This window comes from Chiloscyllium punctatum, chromosome 39 (assembly GCF_047496795.1).
Source record: "Chiloscyllium punctatum isolate Juve2018m chromosome 39, sChiPun1.3, whole genome shotgun sequence".
Taxonomy (NCBI): domain Eukaryota; kingdom Metazoa; phylum Chordata; class Chondrichthyes; order Orectolobiformes; family Hemiscylliidae; genus Chiloscyllium; species Chiloscyllium punctatum.
Genome location: NC_092777.1, coordinates 33,244,515 through 33,257,794, shown reverse-complemented (window position 1 = coordinate 33,257,794; position 13,280 = coordinate 33,244,515). Strand labels below are relative to the sequence as shown.

At 38.4% G+C, this 13,280-nt stretch overlaps 1 protein-coding gene across 3 annotated transcripts in view; it reads left to right on the top strand.

The window, feature by feature from the left end:
- The window catches only part of usp43a (ubiquitin specific peptidase 43a), a 435,233-nt gene that overhangs the window by 405,932 nt on the left and 16,021 nt on the right, over positions 1-13,280 (top strand). For all 3 annotated transcript variants that reach the window (XM_072558425.1, XM_072558426.1, XM_072558427.1), the window contains 3 exons: positions 9,721-9,798; positions 11,629-11,758; positions 13,079-13,198. In XM_072558425.1, the coding sequence (XP_072414526.1) occupies positions 9,721-9,798; positions 11,629-11,758; positions 13,079-13,198 (328 nt within the window). The remainder of the gene's footprint in view (positions 1-9,720; positions 9,799-11,628; positions 11,759-13,078; positions 13,199-13,280) is intronic.

Sequence of the window (13,280 nt, the reverse complement as noted above, 5' to 3'; positions counted from 1 at the left end):
GTGGAGTCAGGAAGACAGGGGATCATTATTATTACAGCAAAACTAAGCATTTTGGGAAGTATCTCCCTTGGGAGATGAAAATAGAAGTCATTGCTGCAGAAGGCTATGGAGGCCAAGTCATTGAGTGTCTTTAAGGTAGAGGTAGGTTCATGGTTGATAAGAGAATCAAAGATTACAGGGAGAAGGCATAGGAATGTGGTTGAGAAACATATCAGCTATGATCAAATGGTGGAGCAGACTCAATGGACCAAATAACCTAATTCTGCTCCTGTGTCTTATGGTCTAAAACCCAGCTAAAGAAGTGTGTTTATTTTCTGTTTACTATTCTCAGTGGGGTTATATTTCATCTAGAATAAAATATTTATTTCAAAAATTGGAATTATATATGAAGATCTAAAACTTGCTTGTGCTTTAAGAATAATTTCATGATGGCCAGCATGGGGAAATCCAAATTATTGTGGAAAGCAGCAAGTCTAAACCATGCTGGAGAAATGCTAGATTAAAACAAAATATTCCTTGGATCGAGAGAGCAGTTAAAGTAATTTATTGTAATACCTATTTTGGAAGTGGCTTTTGTCCTCTAAATCATGCCCTGGCCTATCCTAGATCCCATCATGTGGCTGATTTCAGTCTTGGTGAAAATGGGAAATTCTAACGATTTGGTAATTTTACTGTTGATCTCTGGGTAATGTTTCAAAAGGAAAAAAACACAGTTTAATTTGCCACATCAACACTGGCTGCATTGGCAAGACTCTATAGGATAACTTCAAACACTGCAGCAAAGAAAACATGTCTAAATGGATTACGCTGGTTTATATATAGTAAAATAACATTAGCTTAAAAGCTTATTGTTTAAAGTGGTGCCAGGACCTTCAATAAGGTATTTTATCATTAAAAATCTAATTATCCTTTGATTCAATCACTTTGTTTCCAATTTCTCTTGCTGTATTTAGAGCACCATTCAGCTCCTTCTATCACCTGGTCTAGTCATGTTGGTGTTATCTGTCTTTCATAAGTATAGAAAGCTACTGTCACATTCAGAACTAATGTAAGGTTCTCGTGTGTTGGTGCCCAGTCTGTTTTACCACTAGCTTTCAATTTTCCAAGTCTTGAACAACCAGACCCCATGCCCCTATTTGTACTGCCAGCAGATCTAATAATAGTTTTCTGCAGGATAGAGAAAATTGCAAGACATTTTCATAAAGCTGAACATAAGCTTCAGTTGAGCAAGATGTTGTCTTGTCATTGCTGTCATAATCATCATGCTTTATCAAATTTGACAACTAATTCATTCTTTATTTCAACTCACTGCACACATGCTTGAAGTTTATATTCAGCACTCAATATGTATTTCACTGAGAGCATCGGCTTGAGGTAATTTGACCCAGTCACATTGTCCATCTATAGTCAAGAGCCTTGCACAATGTCCAATTATACGTTTCAAATAATTTTCTGTTGTACTAATTTGTGGTGCCCATACTACATTGGCAAACTTGCGAATGCTGCATTTTCAATTATTATTTAAATGTAACTTACAGTCGAAGTCTAGAAAATTGATTTGTCAGTTTATCTGTAGTCAGTCTCTAGTACCTGAATGAGAGGACCATACAATGAAAATTATTTTCTTAACCATTTTGTCATGAAGAAAGCTTCCAGCTTTCTGTATCCTGATGTTTAATGTTTTTTCCTTACAACTAATATTTCATTGAAATTAGAACAGGACAAGAATTTCTGCTTTTGTGCAAGTTAAATGAACAGCCCTTCAGATGCTCCATAACCTCACACTGATGTACCATACAGCCATGTTTGGAAACAATGTTTATCCAATAATCCCTAATGTGAAGCAAATACTTTTTGAAAGCAGAGTTGAAAATCACACAACACCAGGTTATAGTCCAACAGGTTTAATTGGAAGCACCAGCTTTCAGAGTGCTGCTCCTTTGAAAGCATTTTTTTTAAAATGCAAAAGCATAATTCATTGTAATCTAGTTGACTTGGATCAGAAAATGGATTAGACAACTCATTGCCCACACATTATGAACTTCATATTTGATAGTAATTTTGTATTACTAGAATGCACCTATTGACACATATTTCTGTAGCTTGCTGTGCTTGAAGTTTTCAATGACCCAATCATGATTGGTCCACGAGGGACCTACTTTTCCTGGGCTTTGTGGACTGCTGTTGGATTTATTGTTTCTGCTTTGGGCTGCAAAACCTGCAGAGCTCATTTGGTTTAATTGGTAAGTCAAAATGCATCAATATCGATGGAAGCATAAATGAGATGATGGCAAATCTCTTGTTTGTTATACATTCTACCCATTGTCCTTACCAGTGTAGGCTATAATGACTGTGAACAGGGTCGATAGCATCAATTTGTACCAGCAATAAAGAGTTAAATTATAAAGAGAGGTCATACAGCCTTTGAGTAGGAAAGAATAAATGAAGCTCTAATTAATGTCTTTATGGTATTTGGAGGATTTGATGGGAGGTGATAGAGCAAACCTATTTTCTCTGTTGGGTGAATCCAAAAGGGGCATAACTTTTAAAAATCAAGCAATGTTCTGGGATAATATCACGAAGCATTTCTTGACACAAAGGCATCAAATTGAAAGGTAAAGCAAATAACTTGGCAAAGATTAGTGATAAGCCAGAGGATTGAGAAAGTTTTAAAAACCAACAAAAGATCACTAAAAAAAGAGAGAAAATAAACTTTGAGGGTAAACTAAAAGGTAATACAGAGACAAACAAGAGCCTCTTTAAATATAGAAAATGGAAGAGAAAGGCCAAAGTGAATAAAGGCTCTTCAGAGAATGAGACAAGATTCATGTGGAAGCAACAAGTGACAGAGGGTTTGATAAATGCTTTGCATCAGTCTTCACAGTAGAAGACACTAATACCATTCCAAAATTATTAAATACTCAAGCTGTAAAAGGTGGAGAGGAAATAAAAACAAAGACAAAAATAGTACAAGAGAAACTAATAGGGCTAAAGATCAAGAAGTCCTCTGGAACTGATGGATTGCATCCTAATTTATTAAAAGAAATAGCTATAGAGATTGTAGAGACATTGGTACTAACCTTCCAATGCCTTTTGATCCTGTTAAAGTCTCAAAGGATAGGAAAACAGCCAATGAAGTACCCTTATTCAAATAAGGTGATTAAAAAAGGGTAACATTAGACCAGTTGGCTTAACGCCATTTATTGGGAAAGTGGTAGAGCCTATTGTGAAGAATGTAAGAGCAGAGAATTTCAAAATACATGATATGGTCAATCAGAGACATGAGAGGAAATCAGGCTTGACAGATTTATTAGAATTCTTTACGGAGTTAGCCAATCAGATAGATGAAGGGGATCCTATGTACAGGACATTAGTGAGATGTCTTCTGGAGTACTGTGGGCAGTTCTGGTTGCCCTGTTTTAGGAAGGATATTATTAAGCTGGTCAGAAGAAATTTACCAGGATGTTGCCAGAAATGGAGTGTTTGAGTTATAAGAAGAGGCTGGATAGGCTGGGATTTTTTTCACTGGAACATAGGAGGTTGAGGGATGACCTTAAATGTCCCTAGGCAGCATACATAGAAAAGTCAGGGTATCCCAGTCAAGATGTGTCACTCGACCAACATCAACAGACTAAATTATCTCATCATTATCACATCGTTGTTTATGGGCCTTGATGTCTGCAAATTACACACTGTGTTTATTGTATTACTGTAATGAATGAATTTCATAAGTACAGTGTCTGTTTAGGAGATCTGGAGTTTGTGTGCCTTATAAATTGAAAAATTTTCATTTGGCACCATTTTAATAACATAGGTATTGTCATGTTTTAAATCTATTCTTGCTCCTTTTATAATGTGTATTATATATGACCTTTTAAAATAAACGACATTTAGGATCACCTCTCTATCCAATCAGGCTTAATGCATCCTATGACATATAATGGATCATTCCTAAACTTCTATCAAAATAAAAGTGGCAACTTTGATTTGTGTGAATGAGCTGTATGCTGAGATGGATGACGTTAGGTAGAACCTCAATTTGTGGCAGGTATTTTGTAGTCATTCTCCATGCTCAATGAGTTTTAATGTGACATATCATACTGAGTTTTGAACCACTAAGTTTCTTTATAAGTTGCTTCAGCTCCATCTATTGGCAGAAAGCCAGTTATGTAACCATCTTAACAACAAATTTAAGAAACTAAACAAAACTAATCTACGCACAGAATTGCACAGAGTATTACATGTGGCAAAGGGCAGTGTAAAGTGTCAATCAATAATCAATAAAAGTCTTGATGCACTCTTGTACAGTCAGAGGAGGATTTATAAATTATTGGAGGATTTATAGATTTCTAATAATCTTTGAATTTTATTTAGCCAATTGATTGCATTTGATACATTATGGAACCTTATACCTTATGTTAAATATTTACACAATGGAAAGACAGAAGTGCACACCACAGTCCCAGCTTTAGAGGTTTGGTATAAAGCACGTCTGTCAATCATGGATACAATTATTCGAAGCATGACTAATTAAATTTGTAACTCATTGACAGTTCAACAATTTTATTGAGAGAATCACTAACTGTATAGATCAGGAAGATCACAGGTTGTTTTCCGGAGAGTCAGCTAATCTTTGATGAGATAGATGCAAGTTTCTAAAATTAGAAAGGGAGGTTTGGCTTCTATCCCTGATCCTAATCAGGTTCCAGTGAGTTTTAATAATGTGTATATTTAAGCGTTGGATGAGAACATCATCACAATTGGATAATCCTCTCTTGTATTTACCAAATTAGCTTGCAGTTGTGTAGAACCATATTGGAGATGTGAATATTGTCACTGATTTCAGTCCCATACCAGGATGGTTTGAACATGCAGATACAACTGCCCTCTACAGGTAGCTCCTACCTGTGTCTGTTCAGCAAGGGCACAGGAATGTGTCATTGTGGTACATTGTGTTTGGTTGATGCACATATCTTGGTTGAATAGTCGATAGTGTTTGCCAACTTGACTTGAGTGTAATGCTTGCAGCGGTGCGTTTCTCTCCCTCTTGTTTTCCTCCACCAGCACCTCCAGCACACAGACTGAAAACCTGCTCTGTCTCATGTTGTACCATTCCTTGCAGTTTCCCAGGACATATTCACTTCTGGCATGATTCCCAGCACCAGTTATAACCAGAATGCACCTCCCATTTAAGTGTGCAGTCTAGCTTTAAATCATGATGGGAAGTCACTACATATTTTGTCATTTATTTGGTCATGGGGTGTGGGTGTTGCTGACTGGGCCAGGCTTTGTTACCCATCACTAATTGCCCTTGAGAAGGTGATGGTGAGCCAATATTGGCTCCTCTGCTGATGTAGAAAGCAAATCAATAATCAGAAAAAAACAGACTCGTGCCTGGATTTTCAACAGTGTCCCTGCATTCATGTATCACAATCGCTGTGTCTGTTTTTGAGGACTATCCGATTTATTTCCCACTTGTATTTTATTTACTGTCCATTTTTAATGATACTTGAGGTGGAGAGTTTAAATCGTTTGCTGCATGAATTAACAACTCCCCAGAGTTATTATCAAATGGCAGACACTTGAGAAATCAGTCAGGGAGCAAACCAAAAATCACAGTCATCTGAAAAGATAACAATCTATGAACTAAAAATTCACAAACAGAAAGAGCTGTACACTCAATTTAACAGAGGGACAGATAGCAGAGTAGATTTGTCAGCCTTCCCTGAAGCACTTTTATATTGCCGACCTTATGCTGCTGGCTGGACACAACCACTCTGGTGATGTCATTATGATTGATCTCACTGCTGCAACACAGCATGTAAAGTCTAAGTTGTCTTAGATTTAACAACTTAATTAAATGTAAACACAAATGTAGTTACCCTGAATCGATGAAACTCAGTAAAATTCAACTTGGCCATTTAGATTTCCTTATTGTTCTCCCCACCACCCTCAAAATAATAGTGGTTGAGATTAGTGCAGGTATTTATTTTCATCCTTTATGAAGTCATTGTTCAAAGTATTTATTGTTCATTTTAGACACTTTGTCTTTGAAATGTCTTAATTCTCCATGTATATGTTACATCTCAGCTTGAAATTTCAATTTACAGTGCATCAAAATACACAGTATATTTATAATGTAATCAGTTCTGACTATAGATGTTGATCAGACTTTTACCTGCTGAAGGCAACCATGTAGTCATTATTACTTTCAAAGAGCATATTGTTTACATGTAGAATTCAAAGTTTCCAAAGAACCATTTAAGATGGTTGAAACGGCTTTCAGGAAGGGCGCAGTGAAATTCAAACCAGTTTAATTCATCCTTACCCATACCATAGTTGCTTCTAAGGTTAGATGTTTTTTAAACAAATCTTGAGCAACCTACTTTCCACCACTTCCTGTACAATTGCAGCTGTAAGCACTCCCCAGAAGTTGTTGTTCTGCACTAAACTGGTGAGGCATAATATGACACACCTTTCCTGATAGCTGAAAAAACCCAATTCTTGAGAGACAGCTTCTGTCAAAAGTGTTGCACACAGAGTTACCAAGTATCAAAATCGGTCGCTGTTTTTGGTGTTGGCATCCTTTGCCAAAATGCTATAGCCACTGGTCAACATGGTGATGCATGGCAGGCCCCAGGAAATGTTGCCACTTTCCTGTGTATCCATTCATAACTGCCAAGTGCGATACTTGATGTTTAGGACCTTCATGTCACATCTCACAAGCATTATTGAAGCAGAGCTTTGGAGGGTTCACTGGTCATCTAGCTTTGGCTACCTCACCACACAGAAAGTCATTGAGTTTCTGACTGTCATCCTGTGAATGTTCCCAGGATAATGAATCTAAGGTGGGCAGCACGGTGGCTCAGTGGTTAGCACTACTGCTTGACAGTGCCAGGGACCTGGGTTTGATTCCATCCTCGGGCGACTGTCTGTGTGGATTTTGCACATTCGCCCCATGTCTGCATGGGTTTTCCCTGGGTGCGCCGGTTTCCTCCCACAATCCAAAGATGTGCAGGTTAGACACATTGGCCATGCTAAATTGCCCAGTGTGTGCAGGCTAGGTGGGTTAGCCATGGGAAATGCAGTGTCACAGGAATTGAATAGGGTGGGGGTAGGGGGGATGGATGAGATGCTGTTTGGAGATTCAGCGTGGACTTGATGGGCTGAATGGCCTGCTTCCAAACTGTAGGGATTTTATGATTTTAATAAACATTAAATTAAACAGGTTGTAAGAAGCATTTGCACATTAAATTCTGCTTGAATTCCAGATGTATAGGCGATCAGTAGTCACATTCTTGCTTTGACTCCCGGGTTTGCGTTTGCTCGTTCGTTATTGTTGCAAAACCTTCATGCTGAGCTTCAAATGTCACTCCTATTTTCCCACCAACACGATCTGGTCTTAGTTCTGCAGTAATACTTATCACTTCCATGTCTTATTGTATTTTTATTTGTTCATGGGATATAGTATCTCTCTGGCAAGGTCAGAATTCACTACCCAAACCTAATTGTCCTTCAGAAGGTGGTGAGCCATCAGAACTTTTTGAGTCAAGCTAGTGCATAAAAGAAGGGAAGTTGAGTTATTTTTGGGGGTTCGGGTATCCCCCGCTACCCGAAAGTAGAGCATTCCCAGGAAACCTTTCGTAAGCCAAAAATGGTGTAAAGCAAAGACGCATGGTTTATATGGGAAAAACAAAAGTCCGCTTTGGAATCACGAAAACAGGTACTAGTGTAAGGCTTTTATAAAAGTGAAGTGGCATAAAGCGAACATTTGAAAAACGGGGGATACCTGTATAGGAAGAAAGTTGGAATATGGTACTTAGATACAGGATGGGTCATTGAAAGGCAGAACAGGCTCAAGGTACTGAATGGCCTACTTCTGCTGCAAGCTTCTGTGTTTCTGTGTAATTAGTGTCCTGTAGGCTAAGGAAATACCTGCCCTTGAAAGCCAAAACCCCGGGTTTTAACATTTTGTTATGTAAGCAAATAACACATTCTCTTAAACACAAGTTGAAATTGCTGGGACAACTCAGCAGGTCTGTCAGCATCTGTGTTAAGCAAAGTTGACATTTCAAGTCCAGCGACCCTTCTTCAAAACACAGAAGAGTCTTTCTCTCCACTGATAGTACCAGACCTGCTTAGTTGCCTCAACAATTTATGTTTTTGTTTCTGAGTTCCAACATCCAGAGTTATAGAGTGCTTTAGCACAAAGAAAGTCCCTTTGGCCCAAATTGGTCCATGCCGACCAAAATGTCCAACAACACTAACGCCTTTTCCCTGCACTTGGCCCATATCCTTCTAAACCTTTCCTATCCCAATTTTGTTCTTAATGCCTTTTCAATGTTGTTCGTGTATCAGCCTCAACCACTTCTGCTGGCAGCTCATTCCATTTGCGTACCACCCTCTGTGTAAAATAGTTGCTCCATCAGGTTCCCAGTTATTCTTTCCCCTCTAACCTTAAACTGATGCCCTCTAGTCCTTCACTCCCCAACCTTGGGAAAAAGACTGAGTGCATTCACCCTATCTAAGCCTCTCATGATCTTATATACTCCTATAATATCCTTTTTTTTGTTTAAGACATTCTCGTAGTTGTACACAATAGTTCTAAAAACACTGTTACATCCCCTCACCAACAGTGCCAACCTTCATAAGCCATTCATTCATTTGCAGGAAATACCAAAGCAATAAAGAAAATGATTCCTAGCAAAAAATGAGGTTACTTTTTAAATATGAATTATGCATTAGAGAGACCACACAAACCTCAAATGCTTTTTTTGCCCAAACCTTCAATACCAGCTGCCCACAAATGGCAGAGTCTGCATTGGACTTATCAATGATCTCGGAACCCATCAAAATAAAGTGGAATCAAATCACTGGCATTTCTAAGAGATTGCCTGAGAAGATAACATCTACAACACTCTACATTAATGTCTTAGTCTCGCACTTCTCATCCTGCCTTCGGAAACCTCAAAATCTATACCTGATTTTTCTTTTGGTCACTAGTCCAATCCTTCACCTAATCCTCAAATCTCGAGTAATTCTGCCCCTGAAGTGCTCAGGGATGTTTCTTTCACATTAAGAGCACCGTTCATATTTAATTGCAGTTTATATTGGTGAAGTAAAACTGCTTAATACTATTGTTGTGTCAGCACCAAATTTGGAGCAAACATTCTCCCATCACTCATTCCAGAATCAGATAAAGTCCAAAAATTGGATTGACAGTTTTACTTCATTGAGTTGGTGCAAGACGATGTCACAGCAGTGCTGCAGGAATGTAACAGCACTATAATGTGCACATAATTAAAATCCATAATTTTTTTAGGTTAAATCAATCTTTGTTTCTTGGACTGTATCATTTAGACAGGACCAGTAATGAGTAGGTTTACAAAGTTCTAAAGCAAGCCAGCACTCAAACAATGTCAACTGAATAGACAGTTACTGTCTTGTGGGGAGGAAGCCTTAGTAAGTCTCATTCAGGATTCAGTAGATGTCCAAAGTAAGGCTTCTATCTCAGATGTTAAACAAGTATCACTCAATGTAATTACAGAGGAGAATACCTTTTGATAGAGTACTTTTCAGCACTGATGATGTGACAACTTTCATTTGCTGCTCCCTCCTAAGTTTGAATTAAGTAGGTGTGTGAAGGAAGTTCATCCTCAATGTAAGTGCCATGTGTAAAAGTTGAGTTGAATTGTTCTAACATGCAGTTGTTATTTTTAGGGCATTGCGTTCCTGTGGCCTAGGTGGGCCCCCGCATATAAAACTTGTCCTGGAATGGGATCAAAAGACGAAAGATAGGTGAGTCTATATATGTAGGAACCTGAACTGAATCAGTTTTTGGCTTTCATTAGTAAGAATATGTTGCTGAATTATGTTCAAATATAAAATGAGCATTGTGGCTTACATTGAAAGTGAGTTTTCTGATGGATCTTATAAATGAGAACATATGAGAGAATGGAAACACCAGTGAACAAACTGGCATAGCATTGAAGATTCAAGTATGATGGTCAAGTTCCTTACATATAATAGAATTCAGAATTACAGAGTTCCAGACCAGTCGCCTCAACTAGACTCAGGTCTCTCACACTTACCTCAAATGTCAACAAACTCTTCAAAAAGCCTCATTTCCCACCATCCAGATTGCTCTGTTACAAGACTCAGCAGGGTAAGATGAAACTCTCTTGTATTCTGGACCAGATCTCTCAGCCTCATACCCAGTTTGTAGTCAGACCAATGAAAGACTAAGATGAACAGACAAATATGTGAATTAGGAGCAGAATTAGGCTGTTCAGCCCTCAAGCCTGCTCCAATAAGGTCATGGCTGATCTGATTATTTCACATTCTCACCAACTCCCAAAACCCTTTCACATCCTTGTTTATCAATAATATATCTAACTTTATCTTAAGAAAAGTCAAGATTGTGTTTTCATTGCCTTTTGAGGAATGGAGATACAAATACTTTCAAACCTTTGTGAGGCAACAGTTCTTGTAAATTCTGCCTTAAACAGCGACATCTTATTTTTAAACAGTGACTTTAGTTCTAAACTCTGAAGAGGAATGTCCACTCTGTCTGGACTTCTCAGGAATGTTTATTACCATGGATATAAGCCTAATCTTTCTTTACAAGACAACCTACCCATTTCAGGCATTAGACTAGTAAAGCTTCTCTGAACTGCTTCTTGCCTAACATGGGGCAAGTTCACATTTTTCTACATTATTTCTTCATCCGTGGGACAATGTGAAATGGCATTGATTCAGTTCATTACCTGTAATACCCCATATCAGATAAAAACGTAAGCGTAAAGACATGGGCGGCACGGTGGCTCAGTGGTTAGCACTGCTGCCTCACAGTACCACGGTCCCAGGTTCAATTCTGGCCTCGGGTGACTGTGTGGAGTTTGCACATTCTCATGTGTGGGTTTCCTCTGGGTGCTCTGCTTTCCTCCCACAGCACCAAAGATGTGCAGGTCAGGTGAATTGGCCATGCTAGATTGCCCATAGTGTTAGGTGCATTAGTCAGAGGGTAGGTGGGTTACTCTTCGGAGGGTCGGTATGGACTTGAAGGGCCTGTTTCCACACTGTAGGGAACCTAATCTAATCAGTGAATAAGTTGAGAGGCACTTTGTAAAATCAAATCAACTTCTATTGATCTACTATTGCAAAAGTGCATAAGCAATATGCTCACAAAGAGATTGGGCATCTCACCTGTAATGGAAGTCAAACTTGGCCAGTGAATTCTCACCTCAGATAATGCAGGTCAGGAGCCCATTTTGGGGTTCTCAAAATTATAAGGGTTTAAGTTGTTGATTATGACCACAAATACAAGCTCAGAAGAGAGATGGTAACCATGCAATTCTATTTTAAATATTTCACAGAGAAGTTGGTTAATATGACACAAATTGACCAGGAAGATAATGATATTGATTACGTCAACAATTTTAAGAATAAGCATAATTTTTGTTAAGATAATGATTCAGAGATATAATTGACAGAGACCAGTATTGTTTAGGATTAGGTGGCTGAATTGCAATGGTTTTCCAAAGCAGTGTATTCTGATGCACCATTTGCCAGATCAATAAGACTTCAATAAAATGTGTAACTGCAGTAGCATATGTCTTTGCTTTACAGCTTGTTTGGAAATATTCAGGAAGAAGTTGTCCAGGATGGAGAGAGTGTTCGGATTCAACAGCAGGCACATCAGCAGGCACACAGCTGTACATTGGCCGAGTGCTTTGAACTATACACCAAGGAGGAACAGGTAAAGAGGACAGTTGGACTGTCCAACAAATACAGGGCAGTACACCCATTACTGGTGAGAGACAGAATTTAGCTGCATCTTTTAAAATGATCAGTGGTGGCAAATTATTTAACAGAGCAAATAGCTCAAGGCATTTCACAGGAGCCGTATCATGAGTGCTGTGCCACAGGTATCGTTGATGGGTCCTCTCCTCTCTCCAGTTTATATTAAATAATTGGATGAAGGGATTGAAGGTATAGTAGCTATGTTTGCTGATGACACAAAGATAGATAGAAAAGTGAATTGTGAAAAGGACATCAGAGCTTACAAAGGGATATGGATAGGTTAAGACCTGACAAATAGAGTACAATTTGGGAAGATGGGAAATGGTCCACTTCGACAGAAAGAATAAAAAAGAAGTCATTTATTGAAATGGTGAGAGGTTGTAGAACTCTGAGATGCAGAGAGATCTGAATCTCCTCGCACATAAATTTCAGAAGTATGCAGGGCTAGCAAATAATCAGACTTTCTTTATTGTGAGGGAAATTGAATGCAAGAGTATGGAGCTAATGCCTCAGTTATACAGGGCATTTATGAGACTATATCTAGAGCACTATGTACTGTACTGAACACCATACTTATGGAAGCATGGTAATGTGTTGGAGGCAGTTGGAATGAGTGAATTGTCTCATGGTGAAAGGCTAGTCAAGCCAAGCCTATATCCTTTAGAGTTTAGAAGAGTTAAAGGTGGCTTAATTGAACTTGAGGAAACTTGACCAGGTTGATTATGAAAGGATATTTCTTCTTGTGGGAGAATCTATAACTGGGGGTCAGAGTTGAAAAACAAGAGGCACCTATTTAAAACTGAGATAAGGAAACATCTTTTTTTCTTGAAGGGTTGTTAGACTTTGGAATTCCCTTCCTCAAAGGGCAATGGGTGCAGAAGCTATAGATATGGCAGGGGTGAATAGATTCTTGATTACCAAGTTGATTAAAAATTATCAGGGATATGCAGGAGTGTAAAGTTGAGATTAAAATCAGATCAGCCATGATCTTACTGAATGACAGAGCAGGCTCAAAGGAGCAAATGGCCTACGCTTGTTGCTTGTTCACATGCTCATATGTTTGTATGTTCATATTGTAAGCGTTTTGATAAGTGGCAAATTATTGATCATAAATTATTGATTATAAATTTGTGGTGCCAGACAACATTATGTCTGTGCACTCAATTAGTGTGAATAGGGAACTAAATTAACATGAAATGTTATTTTCAGTTGAAAGTTATACCTTCAGCCTGACAAGAACTTTGAAGGTCAATGTGATACACTTGTTTCTCTACAGTTAGCCCCAGATGATGCATGGCGATGCCCTCATTGTAAAAATCTTCAGCAGGGGATGGTCAAACTTAATCTATGGACGCTGCCTGACATTCTTATAATTCATCTGAAGCGATTCCGACAGGTATTTCAGCATGAAATTGTGCATAACTAATTTATTTAACCATTGTTGCTCCTTTGAGAATAAGTTTGGTATAAACTGACTC